The 16,664-nt window shown below is 35.6% G+C and overlaps 1 protein-coding gene and 1 pseudogene across 2 annotated transcripts in view; one reads left to right on the top strand and one right to left on the bottom strand.

Annotated features, from left to right (window-relative positions):
* Nucleotides 1-738: 738 nt before the first annotated feature.
* LOC102406576 (MOB-like protein phocein) overlaps nucleotides 739-16,664 on the bottom strand; it is a 44,870-nt gene continuing 28,944 nt past the window's right edge. For both annotated transcript variants that reach the window (XM_025277930.2, XM_006078163.3), the window contains 5 exons: nucleotides 14,660-14,702; nucleotides 14,383-14,469; nucleotides 4,367-4,446; nucleotides 2,899-3,010; nucleotides 739-2,774 (listed from right to left, as the gene is read on the bottom strand). In XM_025277930.2, coding sequence (XP_025133715.1) covers nucleotides 2,643-2,774; nucleotides 2,899-3,010; nucleotides 4,367-4,446; nucleotides 14,383-14,469; nucleotides 14,660-14,702 — 454 coding nt within the window. In that variant the 3' untranslated portion in view covers nucleotides 739-2,642. The remainder of the gene's footprint in view (nucleotides 2,775-2,898; nucleotides 3,011-4,366; nucleotides 4,447-14,382; nucleotides 14,470-14,659; nucleotides 14,703-16,664) is intronic.
* LOC112582998 lies at nucleotides 6,176-6,785 on the top strand (annotated as a pseudogene).

The following is a 16,664-nucleotide window of genomic DNA, read 5'->3' as shown; positions in this document are numbered from 1 at the left end:
AGGAATGATGCTAAAGCTGAAACTCCAGTACTTTGGCCACCTCATGCGAAGAGTTGACTCATTGGAAAAGACTCTGATGCTGGGAGGGATTGGGGGCAGCAGGAGAAGGGGACGACAGAGGATGAGATGGCTGGATGGCATCACCGACTCGATGGACGTGAATTTGAGTGAACTCCAGGGGATGGTGATGGACAGGGAGGCCTGGTGTGCTGCAATTCATGGGGTCGCAAAGAGTCGGACACGACTGAGCGACTGAACTGAACTGAAGCACGTACATGGACTTCCCTGGTGGCTCAGACAGTAAAGAATCCACCTACAATGCAGGAGACCTCAGTTCGATCCCTGGGTTGGGAAGATCCCCTGGAGGAGAGCATGGCAACCCACTCCAGTCTTCCTGCCTGGAGAAACCCCATGGACAGAAGAGCCTGGTGGGCCAGAGTTCATGGGGTCGCATAGAGTGGGACATGACTGAGCAACTAACACAGCATAACACAGCACATATACATTTATATTTTCAAAATTCTGTGAATAAAATTTTCAAAATTCTGTAAATTTTTTAAGGAAAATCAGTAATTGTTTCACTTCTGTCTTACCTGATACAGTGACTCAACTTTACAGTGCAAGAATATGAATGTCAATACGAATACAAAAGCAAGACTACAAACTGATGTTTTCTTTGGGGTATTTTTTTTTTTTTTTTATGATCAATTCCAAACACATAGTACAGGGAAGATGGAATGAGTAAGAAAAAAAAATTTTATTTCCCCATTAACACCAAGTCATATTATTCAAAATGTGTTTCAGAATACTTAGCCAGATCACCAAATCCCAGCCACTGCCTTAGTTCAAATGTCCACTAGTAGTCAAGCAACAGAAATCCATTGAAAATTTTATACAGAGAGAAGAGCTACATTGCTATATATAATTTATTAACTTGGTTTAGTTTCTCGATATTTAGCAAGTTTGCATAAAAATTACTATTCCCATTGGTTCATAGTTACATTAATATAAATGCATAATTTCAAAGCCAATATTCCTTTCACTGTGAATATAAAACTTCTTAAAGAGAGTGTGGATTGGGACAAAATAATGACTGGCTGCTGGGATAGCATTGTTCAAAGCCAAATATACTGGCAGGATCAGAAAGCATAAATATATATACAAACTCTCAGGATGCTACTGTTTTCCACATTTTTGCAATACATACTTATAGTATGGTATGAATTATTTCCTCTAACTTGAAAAAAAAAAGAATACTACATTTTAATCTTCATTTCAAAATAACTCATTCAAATGAAAAAGAAATTCATTTGTTAATTCTGTTCAAAAGATGGATTTAAATGTTTTCTTCACTACATGTACAAATTTTCTTTAACCTAAGTGTCTCATTACAACCAGCTCAGCAATAAGACCTCTAGTGCTTTGTTAGAAAACTGCATTCAGTAGGTACGACTGTAAAATGTATGGTTGAATCCTTCTTAAGACACTGAATTATAACCAAGTTCAAAAAATGTATGAGCATTCAACAATACCTTTGGAACTTGTGAATTACTGCAAAAAAATTTTACATGTCCATATAATTCAAACATAAACTTTGTGGAGAAGGGGTGTAAAATAAATACTATAGTATTTTCCAACTCTATTTAAGTGCTGCCTAAATGGTTAGATGTGAAGATTAATATTACTAACATTATTAGTCAAACTATTTCAAGGACTGTTTTCCAAGTAGTGAGAACAATTTTGCAAAGCAAAGATAAGCAAGAGCCTATGCCAATACATTTTTTCCTGTAGTGTAATGTAATTGCTAATATGAGGTATAATCTGTAAGCAATTAATACAAATATAAATAGGTATAGGTCACCACTAAATCACAGTCTGGTGAAAAGCTTCTCAGGTATGTAGTTTGAGGAAGGAGTTAAGGGAAATGGAGAGAAGGGAGGACAGGGCAGGTTTCCACTGGGAACATCATTTACACTCTTTACTGTTATCACTATCTTGTATGTAACTATCCACTGATGCAGAAAGGTAAACCCTTTCTAAGTATGCTGGTCTAGAATATACTTTGTGTAGCATAGTAAGATTACTTAAGTATTACTGATGCTTTATTTGCATTTATACTTGGATATACACATAATTATATGTATATCAAAAACTATAAACAGAATTTAAAAACACTTTTATCTCATTTTAGAAAACTTATTAAGATAGAACTATGTGCTACAGAATTTCCTAGAATCCCAGGTATAAAACCAAAGGAAAACATTACTATGTCTTTAGTATAAATGGTTTGTGTGAAACCTCAAGCTCATCTTTTTATAGATGTGTTTATTTGATGAGGATTGTGATCCAATGATTGTTTAGCAGCAATTTTACCAAACTGTAAATTCTTTTATTAACAGGCATTATAAACATAATACTAATCTTATTTAAAAACCATGAGTGCCACACAAGTGAATATACAGCTCATGAATAACTTAAAAAGTATTTCCCATTTTAAAAGGCAACACTCAGCATACAAAAACCTATACTAAACAAAGAAGCTATAATATGGATACATGATTGATGTGTCTAAAATGATATATATACAGTACATAATTAATGTTAATTATGTGATCAGTACATTTTTTTCTATATGATTCCCTTCATGCTTCACTTTCCCCAGAAACTGAATTCTGAACTTCTTCTTCTAAAATTGGTACAATCAGGTTATCCTTGGACATCAAATTATATTTCATCACAAATTTAGTAAACCGATGACACAAAAATGTTTCATTCTGTAGAGAGAAAAAAAACGTATTTCAACTTACTACTCAAAACCAAATAAATGAGACATATACCAACATATATTATTGTCATTCTCATAAGAATGTATCAGGACAATTAGTAAAATATACTTACTTCATATTCATCAAATATCTGCCGGTGATGAAAATAAGCATGTGAAAATATTCTGTAAATCCTACGGCATACTGATCCTAGTTTTGCTACAGATGATTCCTTTATGCTAACTCTAGAAATAGAAAAGAAATCATAGATTCATAGAGCTAGACAGATCTTAGGAACAATATAGTCCAATCTTCTCAATTCATAAGAGCAGAAACTGACATTAGAGAAAATAAGTGACCAGTCCAGTTCACAGTGCTAGTAAGTGGCAAGGGCAAGACCAAAACTCTTGTTCTTCACTCCTAACTTCACTGCCTAACCATAGGGCCCAAGAAATTCAGAATTATAATTCTGAGACTTTGTTAAAGTTCAATGCAACTAAAACAAACCTTGGCAAAACTTACTAAAAACATGTTTTTGATATTTACACTCTGTCCACTAGAGCAAATTAAAACTACTAAAAGGAATTGTCATTTTATTCTATAGAACTCAATTTTTTAATGTGTGTATGAGAAATAAAAACTGCCTATTTGTTTTCTTTCTTTAAATATATACAGGATACTAAGGCAAAACCCATTATTTTTTACATATTTTATGTGAGCTCTTTGAAGTCAGTGATATTTAGGTGAAAAAGTCTCCAAATCTATCCACTCGGTAACAAATATCTTAAGAGAATAAAAGACCAGTCACAAACCTCACCAATAATATATTACAGTTATGCACAGGCTTCCTCCCCGATCTTAAACATCTAAAAGCAAGGATAAGGACTCCTTCAAAAATTATCAGTCCAATAGAGAACAGACTAAGGGGGAGGAGGACTGGAGAGGGATGGAGTGGGAGTTTGGGAATAACAGATGCAAACTGATATATATAGAATGGATAAACAATGAGGTTCTACTGCATGGCACAAGGGAACTATATTCAGAATCCTGTGATAAACCACAATGGAAAAGAATATGAAAAAGAGTGTGTGTGTGTGTGTATATATATATATAAACTGAGTCACTTCACTGTACAGCAGTAACTAACACAACACTGTAAATCAACTGTACTTCACTTAAAAAAAACAGGCTGGAAATACATAGAACATACTTAAAAAAAAAAAAAATAAGCAGTCCAACTTAGGCAAGTCTGCTCTTTAGCATGCTGTCTACGAGGATGCTCACTCTACCAAAGTGTCAAGTAAGCAAGTGTGTAAATATCTCAACCCTGAAGCTTGAGAGGGAGAGCCCTGGAAAATGACACACAGCAGCAGGAACGACCCATGACTGAACTGCCAGTGAGCTTTGGGAGCTGAGCCCTGATGCCTTTAATTACAATCTTAATTTCAAAACGTGAATAATTCTGGACAAGTCAAATACACAACAGATAAAAAATAAAGTTTACAGAATACAATGCATTAATGAGCAAACTAGTTTTAGTTTTGAAAACATCAGTCTTTAAATCCAAAAAGTTTAATACCACATTTAAAGGTTTTATTTACCTGCTGGGAAAATATTTATTGCTATTCAGAAGACATGCAGCACCATCAAGTGTGTGTCTAGTGTAGTCTATAGCAGGACACTATAAAAGAAAGGATATAAAAATGCATAAACAATGAGTTCTACCTCTAAAATTAGGTATATTTATTCGATAGGTGTCTTAATCCAAAACCTCCAAGCATATTCTAAGGAAATGTTCCTTACAATATCAGAATGACTGTAAAATTCAATGTTATGTCAATAAATAAGGCTTTATTATCCCCTTCAACTATAATACCCAGCTTATAGTAAATAAGTGAATCAGTCTCCCAATTTCTCACTCTCAGTATTGTACCTAGATGAAAACAATGCTTCCGTCGAATTAGGAAGAACACCTGATTATCTAATCTAACTCTCTACCTTTACAAATGAGGAAACTGGTCAGTTTGTAAATGATGCACAGGATTCTTAGCAGAACTTAAAAATCTATGGGAACTCCCTGGCTGTCCACTGGTTAGGACTCCACACTCTCACTGCTGAGGGCCCAGGTTCAATCTCTGGTCAATGAACTAAGATCCCACAAGCTGCACAGTGCAGACATAAAAAACAAAATAAAACAAAAATATCTATAGGCAAGGATAAGGAATTCCTCAAAACAAGCAGACCAACTTAGGAAAGTCTTGTTCATGCATGCTAAGAAGAGGGGGACTCTGTACAACAGAGATTCAAGTAAACAACCGTGCAAATATCCCAACTCTAAAGGATGAGAGAGATAACACCTGAAGAATGATGCACAGCAACAGGGACTACCCTTGACTTTTGGTCAAAGATTTATACTAGATGACATAGTTAGGAAGAAGGATTTAAAAACCATAACCCAGATATACTGACTCCTAGTCCACTGGTTTATACTTTACCAAGTGGCCCAGCAGCCTTCTTCTTCACAAATACCTCCAAAGATCACTGTCTTCTTACATCCTAAAAAGTATGCCTTACTATGTTGCTGGTACCCTAATTCCAATCTAGACTCTTGAGAGTCCCTTGGACTGCAAGGAGATCCAACCAGGCCATTCTAAAGGAGATCAGTCCTGGGTGTTCATTGGAAGGACCGATGCTGAGGCTGAAACTCCAATACTTTGGCCACCTCATGTGAAGAGTTGATTCATTGGAAAAGACTCTGATGCTGGGAGGGATCGAGGGCAGGAGGAAAAGGGGACAACAGAGAATGAGATGGCTGGATGGCATTACCAACTCGATGGATGTGAGTTTGAATGAACTCCGGAGTTGGTGATGGACAGGGAAGCCTGGTGTGCTGCGATTCATGGGTTCACAAAGAGTCGGACACGACTGAGCGACTGAACTGAACTGAAATGAAAAAGTATGCCTTACTATGTTGCTGGTACCCTAATTCCAATCTAGTAGTTCTATAAAAATTTTTCTCCCTGAACCTCCTTTGCAATTTAATATGAAATCTGAAGTTTCTTTACATTTTAATAAACCTGTCTTACTCTATTCCATTTAACAGAAAATAAAGCTGATTTGTCTCACAGCAAATCAAAGGAAAGATAAAACTGCAGACTAATTATTCTCATTCAGTTCTTCTGAGGGCAGGGAGTGAGAAGAATCAAAAGAAATGAAGACATAGAGTGAACCAGGGAACCAAAAAGAAACAAATAAGACTAGAGAAACAAAGAAAAATGACTCTAATTCTACTCGGTAGTTAGAATGTTTTTCAAGTGCTGAGAATGAAATTGGTTACTCACAAATAGTGCAGCATTTATCAGTTACATTTTAAAATGCAGTAACTACTCAACAGGGCAGTAACTACTCAACACAGCTAAGTATAGTACATGGCAAATACAGATGAATCTAAACCCAAAAAAAAGGTACATCCTCTTTCAGCCATCTCTCCATGCCACCGTAATGGTGCGCATGTATGTCCTGACTGATGCTCTCAAGAGTATGAATAATACCAAAAGGAGAGGCTAATACCAGGTGCTTCAAAGTCACAGTCAGGATTCTAAATGTGATGATGAAGCATGGTTACACTGGAGAATTTGAAATTATCGACGATAACAGGGCTGGGAAAATTGTTGTGAACCTCACAGGCAGGCTAAATAAGTGTGGAGCGATCAGCCTCAGATTTGATGTGCAACTCAAAGATCTAGAAGAATGGCAGAGTAACCTGCGCCCGTCCCGTCAGTTTGGTTTCACTGCACTGACAACCTCGGCTGGCATCATGGACCATGAAGAAGCAAGACAGAAACACACAGGAGGGAAAATCCTTGGATTCTTTTCCAGCGATGTAATGCATACGAATAAAATGCCTCAGAGGAAAAAAAATGTACATCCACAGGAATTTTATGGCTAGTAGACTCTCTGCCTAAAACAGTAACAAGTGCAGTATTTATTGAAAAAAGTATCTTTATCCATATATATGATTACAAGGTGATTTGGTCAAAGACAAACATCCCAAGTCATTGTAATTCTCATTCATATTGGTCACTTGGATGTACCATTAAGTCAGTATGGAAATACAATGCAAGCTACATATTTAATTTAAATATTCCAGTATCCACATTAAATAGGTAAAAAAAAATAGGTGAAATTAATTTTAATGATATATTTTATTTAACTCCATATAGCCAAAATTATCATTTTAACATAATTGATAGAAAAATTGCTAATGAGCTTCTGTGTGGTTTTTTTTAGAAGAGGTTTAGACTTTATTTGATGAACTCTACAGACCACTGAATAAGACAGGGACAAGATCAAAGGTAGACTTTTCAAAGATTCAAGTGATGCACTGGAGGAGATGTGGATTTAGAATAAGGAAATAAATTAGGAAGCTATTCAGCAGAGTCTGACCTGACTGCTAAGGCAGCTTAAATAGCACTGGGAAAGGAGAAAGATTTAATGGAGATGCTATGATGATAACAGCCAAGGCGTACATAGCACCTACTAAGCTCTGGACACTGTTTAAAGCCTTTATATGTATTAACTCTTATTTATTCTTCACAGCAACCCTACAAGGTAGGTTATGTTTCCCACTTTGCAGATGAGAAAACTGAAGCAATGAATTAAAGACATGCCTAAAGACTCACAGCAGAGTCAAAAGTATAACATGTTGACTCTTGAATATGGTGGACAAAAAGAAAGAAATCTATTTTCCTGATTCATGAGGATATACAGAAAGTCCCTGAAGAGTCTTAAAATCTGCTAAGACTCTCCCCACATACATTCCAAGATGCCAGGTCACGAGGTAGAATTTCTGTGCTCAGGTCACTGCTTCTCCCTTAAGGTCACAAAAAAGTCCAAGTAGTGTATGTGCTTTGTTTCTCCTTTTAGGGGCCTGTTCCCAGGAGAACAGGGATATTTTAAAGATAAGATATAATTCACATACCACAAAATCTCTTTTAAAGTGTAAAATTCAGTAGTTTTTAGTATATTCACAAAATTATGTAACCATTATCAACTACATTCCATATCATTTTCATCACCCCCAAAAGAAACCCAATACTAATTAGCAGTCACTTCTTCTCTCTTCCCCTTAATCCTAAACAACTGATCTACCTTCTATCTTCTCTGAAATTACCTATTCTGAATACTTCCTAAAAATGGAATAGCATGTGGACTTTTGTGTCATTCAGCATGTTTTCAAGGCTCACGAATAGTGCAGCATGAATCAGTACTCATTATTTTCTTAATTCAAAACATTTTTAGACTTGGCTTTTAATATATACAAAATACTTGAAAATGTTTCTCCCTCTACAGACTTCATTCTTTTTTAAGGCTAAATAATATTCCATTATATACATATACCACATGTTGTGTATTTACTCATCAGTTGATGGAAATTTGAATGTTTCCATTTTTGGATATTGTGATTCACGTAACTGTGAGCTTTACTGGTGCACAAGTATTGTCTGGATCTATGTTTTTCATTTGAGTATAAACCTAGGAGTAAGTAGAATTGGTAAGCCGTATAGTAACTCTATACCTGTTATTTTGAGGAACTTTCAAACTGTTTTCAAACCCAGTATTTTACAAATCCATTGTCTATGTATAAGGGTTCCATCTTCTTCACATCCTGGCCAATACTTATTATTCTAGTCATTTCAGCGGGTAAAGTGTATGTCATTGTAGGGGTGGATCTTTTTTCCACTTTGAAAAACCTGTGGTAAAATGTAAAATTTGCCATTTTAACCTTTATTTTTGGCAGTGCCACGTATGGGCATATGGGATCTCAGTTCCTCAACCAGAGATTGAACTCATGCCCTCTGTAATGGAAGTATAGAGTCCTAACCACTGGACCACCAGGGAATTCCCATTCCATTTTAAACATTTTTAAACGTACAATTCAGTGGCATTAGTTACATTCACTATTGTGCAGCCATCTATACTATCTGTTTTAAACCAAAGGTTTTTCCTCATTCCAAATAGAAACTATAACCATTTAAGTAGTAATTTCCCCACATTCCCAATCCCCAGCCCTGACAACTTCTAATCTACTTTCAGGCTCTATGAATTTGTCCTTTCTAGATATATCATATAAGAGAAATCATACCATAACTGTACTTTTGTGTCTGGCTTAGTTCACTCAGCATAATGTCCTTCAGGTTCATTCATGCTACATACAGCATATATCAGAACTTCACTCCCTTTTATGGCTGAATAATATTCCATTGTATGTATTTATATCCATCACATTTTTATTTCTCCATTCTCATGTGGTTTTGATATGCATTTAGCCTAATTACTAATGATGATGAACCCCTTTTCATGTACTTACTGACCATTTGTATATTTCTTTAGAGAAATAGCCATTCAAATCCTTTGTTCATTTTAGGGACTTGCCTGGCAGTCCAGTAGTTAGGACTCCATGCTTTCAATGCCATGGGCATGGGTTCAATCCCTGGTTCAAAAACTAAGATCCTATAAGCTGCACTGAGCAAGCAGAAAAAAAAAATTCTTTGCTCATTTTAATATTAAGCTGTCTTTTAGTTGTTTTGTAATAGCTCTTTATATATTCTGGACACCAGACCCTTAACAGAGATATAATTTACAAAAATATTTTCTCTAGTTATGTACATTGTCTTTTCATTTTCTTGACAAGTGTCCTTTAAAGCACAACCATTTTTATTTTCTATGAAATCTGACTTACATATCTTCTTCCACCACTGAGCTTTTGGTGTCATATCTAAGAAATCACTGCCTAGTCCAAGGTCATGAAAATTTATACTTATTTTTTCCCCCAAGAGTTTTACAGTTTTAGCTCTTACATTTAGGTGTTTGATTTCCATTGTGAGCTAATTTCTGTATACGGTGTGAGGTAGGGGGTCTAAATTCATTATTTTGTATGTAGTTATCCAGTTAACTCTCAATGAGATATTTTACATTGTCCCTTTGTACTAAATATTTGAAATCAGTATGTATTTTATACTTAAAGAACATCTCAATTTAGACTACCCACATTAAGTGCTCCACAGCCACACGTTTTATGGCTACTGTTTCAAACAGCATAACTTTAGATATTTAATTGATTTCTGAATTTTTTCTTTTTGGAATTAGAGGAAGAGTTTTGCTTTAATTTAGCTGCCTCCATCCATCTCTTCCAATTAATTCTCAATTAACTGATCCTACTCTGCATCATATACAACAGCAAACATTTGGCAAAATATGGCCAAAACAGTATGTTACAAATAGTAAGTAACATGTTCAAACTTTTATAAATTATATTTTACCAAATATATATTTATAATGCTACTGTAAGTAATCACAATCTGCATATGACTGAAAGGACTAATGGATAATAACAAGTTATAATCGTCATTGCTTATAATCACTGTTTTATAGTTAACTCTATTTGCTGCAATGCCTCTCTGTAATTTTGAAGGACCTTGAGTAAATCATCACTGTTGCTGAGTACTCTGCGCCTCTTCCACTTCAGAATCTGCCAGTGCTTTTAATTCATAAGAGCACCTTTCTTAGCTACTAATCTCTGTTGCTATTATTTTCTAACTACGTACAATTATTTAGAAAGGATTCAAAAAGTGTCCTCTCAAGATTTTCTTTTGTTTGTATTTTTACAATAATCCCATCCCTCAAATACTCTTGCCTGGAAAATCTCATGGACAGAGGAGCCTGGTAGGCTGCAGTCCATGGAGTCGCTAAGAGTAGGACATGACTGAGCAACTTCACTTTCACTTTTCACTTTCATGCACTGGAGAAGGAAATGGCAACCCACTCCAGTGTTCTTGCCTGGAGACTCCCAGGGACGGGGGATCCTGGTGGGCTGCCGTCTATGGGGTCGTACAGAGTCAGACACGACTGAAGCGACTTAGCAGTAGCAGTAGCCGTAGCATCCCTCAAAACTACCATTTGGAAAATACACTACCACCATCCCTTGAAAAGTGGAAAATCCAGTGGAGCTGGTCCTCAGCACGCAGTGTTGCACTTTCAAGATTCACTCACAGGATATAATTCTGATGATTATTCTATCTTACATTTAACATAACTCAAGAAAAAAATTTCCCTGGTGGCTCAGTGATAAAGAATCTGCCTGCCAATGCAAGAGACACAGGTTCAATCCCTGGGTCGGGAATATCCCCTGGATAAAGAAATGGCAATCCACTCTATTATTCTTGACTGGGAAATCCCATTGACAGAGGAGCCTCACAGGCTCCTCCTCTAGTCCTCCTCAAAAAAGTTGAACACAACTAAACAACAGCAACAAAGAAAAAGTGGATGTAGTAATGACTTGGTATATATGTGTCTCACAATACAAGACACACTGGATGGCTTTCCCACATTAAAGTGAGAGTAATCCATCTTTACTATTGCCAAAATGACACTAGCTTTTTGGATTCAATTTTCTAATAGGAATGATCACATCATGTACTATGCTATGGAGTCAATTCCAGTGAATTATCAATGAAACTGCTATGATTTCCCCAGATACAGAATGATACACAATCTTAATATTGCTTCAACTTATTAACTAAAAAAAAAGTAGTATCATGCGTGAAGTCAATATTGAAAAATAAGTACTACTAGCTTAGATAGGTATCAGATACTTCTTATTTTGGAGAATTAACCTTTTCAAACAAAAGGGCATCAAATATTGATTTTCCAACTAAAGAATTAACTGGGTTTAAGCTTTAGTGGTCTGTCAATATAATAATCAAAGGTCTATAATCTTACAGCACAGGGCTAACTCAGTTATTTTCAGTGAGTCAATGTCATGTAAAAACTAATTACCACAGATTAAAAGGGAAGGCAGATCAAGGGAAATGCAATGCATATTTTTAAGCAAACCAGTTATAAAGGACATTTTTGAGACAACTAAGGAAAACTGAATGTGTACTACATGTCAGATGACATAAATTTAAAACAAAAAATGTTCTATAAACAATTGCAACTTCCTATACCCTCACCTTAACAAAAGCAAAATAAGGAAAAAACAACATGAATGAGATTTTCAATAAGACCAATTATGGAAGGAAAATCATTATGCTGGGTTTCAATAAGACCAATTGTGGAAGGAAAATCATTATGGTGGGTTTCAAATAATGGCACCCTACTCCAGTACTCCTGCCTGGAAAATCCCATGGACGGAGGAGCCTGGAAGGCTGCAGTCCATGGGGTCGCTGAGGGTCGGACATGACTGAGCGACTTCACTTTCAAATAAATAGTAAGAAATATTAATGTAGGAAAAAAACACTGACCTATAAAACTCAACATTTCTATTTGATAGACTAGTAATCTAGTAATCAATTAGTATCAACTAGTAATCACCAAGAGTTATTCTTACAAAAAGAAATTAAAACTAAACCAAAATATCTAAACAAGTGTATTTCGTCCATTACACATTAGATATCAACACGATATGACAGGTGTTATTATGTCCTAGTCAATGAATCGTTAAGTTCTAGCCAATTTAATTGTCCAGTTACAAGAAATGATACCATACAAACAAATGGAAAGATATACCATGTTCACGGATTGGAAGAATTAATACTGTTAAAGTGACGGTACTTCCCAAGGCAATCTACATACTCAATGCAATCCATATGAAAATACTTATGGCATTTTTAACAGAACTAAAACAAATAATTCTAAAATTTGTATGGAAATACAGAAGACCCCACATATCCAAAACAATCTTAAGAAGTAACGACAAAGCTGGAGATACCAAGTGCCTGATTTGAAACTATACTACAAAGCTATAGTAATCAAAACAGTATGGTACTGGCACAAAAACAGATACATAGGGAAGAGAATAGAGAGCCTAGAAATAAACCCCACTTACATGGTCAGTTGTCTATAACAAAAGAGGCAATGTATATACACTGGGATAAAGAAAGTCTCTTCAATAAATGGTGCTGGGAAAATTGGACAGCTACATGCAAAAGAGTCAACCTGGATTACTTACACCATACACAAAAATAAACTCAAAATGGATTTAAGATTTAAATGTCAGATGGGAAACCATAAAACTTCTAGAACAAAAAAAGGGTACACTCTTTGAAAATCAGGTTAAAAAATGGGCAGAAGACCTGAATACACATTTTCTCAAAAGAAGACATACAGATGGCCAACAGACATATGTAAAGATGCTCAACATCACTAATTATCAAGGAAATACAAATCAAACCAGAATGAGATACTACCTCATATTTGTCAAAAAGATTACCATCAAAAAAACAAGGACTTCCCTGGCAGTCCAGTGGTTAAGAATCTGCGCTTCCACTACAGGGGGCACGAGTTCAATCCCTGCTTGGGGAACTGAGATCCCACATGCTGTGCAATATGGCCCACCCCCCCAAAAAAGGACAAAAAATAAGTACTGTTGAGGAGATATGGGAACCCTCCTACACTGCTGGACAGAATGTAAACTGGTACAACCACTATGGAAAACAGTACAGCGGTTCCTAAAAATTGAAAAATAGAAACTGCCATACAACCCAGCAATTTTACTCCTGTGTACCTGCCCAAAGAAACAAAAACACTAATCAAACAGATACACGCATGCCCATGTTCACTGACGCATTATTTACAGTAGCCAAGATATGGAAGCAGGGCTTCTCTGATGGCTCAGTGGTAAAGAATTCACCTGACCATGCAGGAGATGCAGGTTTGATCTGAGTCGGGAAGATCACCTAGAGAAGGACGTGGCAACCCACTCCAGTATTCCTGCCTGGGAAATCCCACGGACAGAGGAACCTGGTAGGCCACAGTCCATGGAGTCATAAGAGTCAGACACAACAGCGACTAAACAACAATGACAACAAAGATACGGAAACAATCTAAGTGTCCATATAAAGAAGATGTGGTATGTATACACACTGGCATAAAACTGAAATTTTGCCATTTGCAAAAGCATAGATGGACCTAGAGGGTATTATGTTATGTGAAAAAAAGTCAGAGAAAGGCAAATACCATATGATTTCACTTGTATGTAGAATCTAAAAAACAAAACAAGACAGAGAAAGACAAATACCATATGATTTCACTTATAAGTGGAATCTAAAAAAACAAAAGTAAAGAAAAAATAAAACAGAAGTCATAGATATAGAGAACAAAGGTGGTTGCCAGAGGGGAGATAGAAATGAATGAAATAGATGAGGAAGATTAAGAGGTATAAACTGCCAGTTACAAAATAAATGAGCCCTAGGAATGAAATGTACAACATAAGAAACACTCAATAATACTGTAGTAACTCTATATGATGGCAGATGGTAAACTAAACTTCTCACGGTGATCACTTTATAATTTAGAGAAATATCAAATCAGTATGCTTTACTCCTGAAACTAACATAGTGTAGGTTAATGATATTTTAATTAAAAAATTTTCAAAAGATACTAATCAAAAGAAATCTTAAAGTAACACTGTGACAATAACCTTGCATCAAAGAACTCTAAACCAAAGAGCAAAATAAACAGTGACCTAAAAACTCAAAAAAATTTGTCTATCATTGTCTTGAAGAGATTTAGGTTATAATGAATTTATTAGTCATTCAACTTTATACATTCTCACCTCTTTCGGTGTTTTATGAGCTGCACAAAGAAAAATCCACTGTTCAGTTGCCGTCATCTGAGTGCATGTATCTGGATGGCATTCACTCTGTTAAAAATTGTTACACTTATTAACATGTAAAATAACAATGAAAAAGTTTATCAATTGAGTTGCTACATTTTGTGCAAAATTCTAGAATAAATTACAAATTCTGGATGTCTTTGTAAGCACATTAATTTATAAAAACAGGAAAAAAAATCAGAACTTTCAATTAGTTTTAAGTTAAAGAAAATATTACCTGAAGTTTGACAGCAAGTCCATTTAGCTCAAGACAGAATTGCCTAAAAAGGTAAATATATAAATGAAAAAGCTTTATCTATTCTCCATATTATTTTTAGAATATTAATTGTAAAAAAAAAAAAAAAAAAACCATCCTTTCTCATCACTATTATCAACACCACTTGAGTTCACATGGCACATTCCTTACAAAGACATACACATTAGTAAATAAAACCCAAAACCAAAGACCCTAATAATAACATTCAATATCAGTTTTCAGTGAGTTGATCACTTTAAACACTAGAAATTAGTATAATTGTTCTGAGAAATAATTTGAAAATATTTACCAAGAACCTTACAAAGTGTGTATTTTTTGACTAAGTCATTCTCTTAAGGATCTATTCTAATGAAACAATCAGAACTGCAATCTAGATATATGTACAAAGATGTTCACTTAAACTCTATACATAAAAAATTTCTTTGAAACATAAATGATTAGCAATTAGAAAACAGTAAAATGTTGATATTACATAAACATACAAAAGATATATACTTATATTCACAGTACAATTCCAGTTATATAAAAATTTATATGTGTGTATATATCTGAATACAGTTGTCCCTGGTCAGGGAAGATTCCACATGCTGCTGGGGCAACTAAGCACAACTCGTAAGCCTGTGCTCTAGAGACTGAGAGCTGAAACTACTGAGCCCACATGCCATGACTACTGAAGCCAGTGTGCCTAGAGTCCGTGCCGTGCAACAAGAGAAGCCACGGTAATGAGAAACCCATTTCACCACAACTACAGAGTAGCCTCCACTCACGACAACTAGAAAAGCCCATGCAGCAACAAAGACCCAGCATAGCCAACAAGGAAATGAAATAAGTATTTTTTTTTAAAGAAGAAAGCAAATAAAAAAAAAAAGGTCAAATTATCAGCTATCTATTTCCATTTCAGATGCCTAATAATAATGTTGTTCTAAGAGTACACAAATAACACTATTTCTGAATCACTACATAAATCTATTGGAGAAGGCAATGGCACCCCACTCCAGTACTCTTGCCTGGAAAATCCCATGGATGGAGGAGCCTGGTAGGCTGCAGTCCATGGGGTCGCTAAGAGTCGGACACGACTGAGTGACTTCACTTTGACTTTTCACTTTCATGCACTGGAGAAGGAAATGGCAACCCACTCCAGTGTTCTTGCCTGGAGAATCCCATGGACAGAGGAGCCTGGTGGGCTGCCGTCTATGGGGTCGCACAGAGTCGGACACGACTGAAGCAACTTAGCAGCAGCAGCAGCAGCACATAAATCTATACTGCTCAATATCTGTAAGTTGCATGTTTTATGTTTCTGAGTTGTTTTCCACTAAGTAGTAACAAAGACAAGTGGTGACAAAAAAGTTTCTCACCTAGTCCAATCTACTTACAGCCAACAGGAAAATTAAGCTAACTGATCTGGCAGTGTTATAGGTACAATCTGTGGCAAACAGTGTAAACTTAACAGCTTCAAGTTAATTCGACACAGGGCTCACACACAGAGTTACGCAGCTGAAGGGTCAAACCAGAGCTGACTACCCTCTAGTCACTAAGCCCTATACACTGGCATGGGATTGCAGCCATTCAAAGGAAACAGCATCTTTTCATGATTACAAATATTCAGTGAGAAGTACTGGTAGATTTCACTGAGGTCAAGATTCAATCCCCATTAACATATAATCAACTACATTAACCAGTAATATCAAGTATTAAGCCTCAAATCAGTAACATTAAGCACATGCAAAAAAATCAAACTACTTTGAAAACTCTTTTTGGTTAACTATAAAGATGTATACACTATAATAAAGACACAAAACAATATATATGTGATGTATAATATTTAAATTATACAAAACAAAAATAAGTGAATTATACAAAAAAAATAATATTAAAAAATAACAAAAGTAGTAACAATAGCACCAGGACAAATGGAATATGCATAAGAAAGATTTTACAAGTTTTGTATAATGCATATTTCACAGTC

The sequence above is a fragment of the Bubalus bubalis genome, chromosome 2 (genome assembly GCF_019923935.1).
Source record: "Bubalus bubalis isolate 160015118507 breed Murrah chromosome 2, NDDB_SH_1, whole genome shotgun sequence".
Lineage (NCBI taxonomy): Eukaryota > Metazoa > Chordata > Mammalia > Artiodactyla > Bovidae > Bubalus > Bubalus bubalis.
This window is presented reverse-complemented; position numbering and strand designations above follow the sequence as displayed.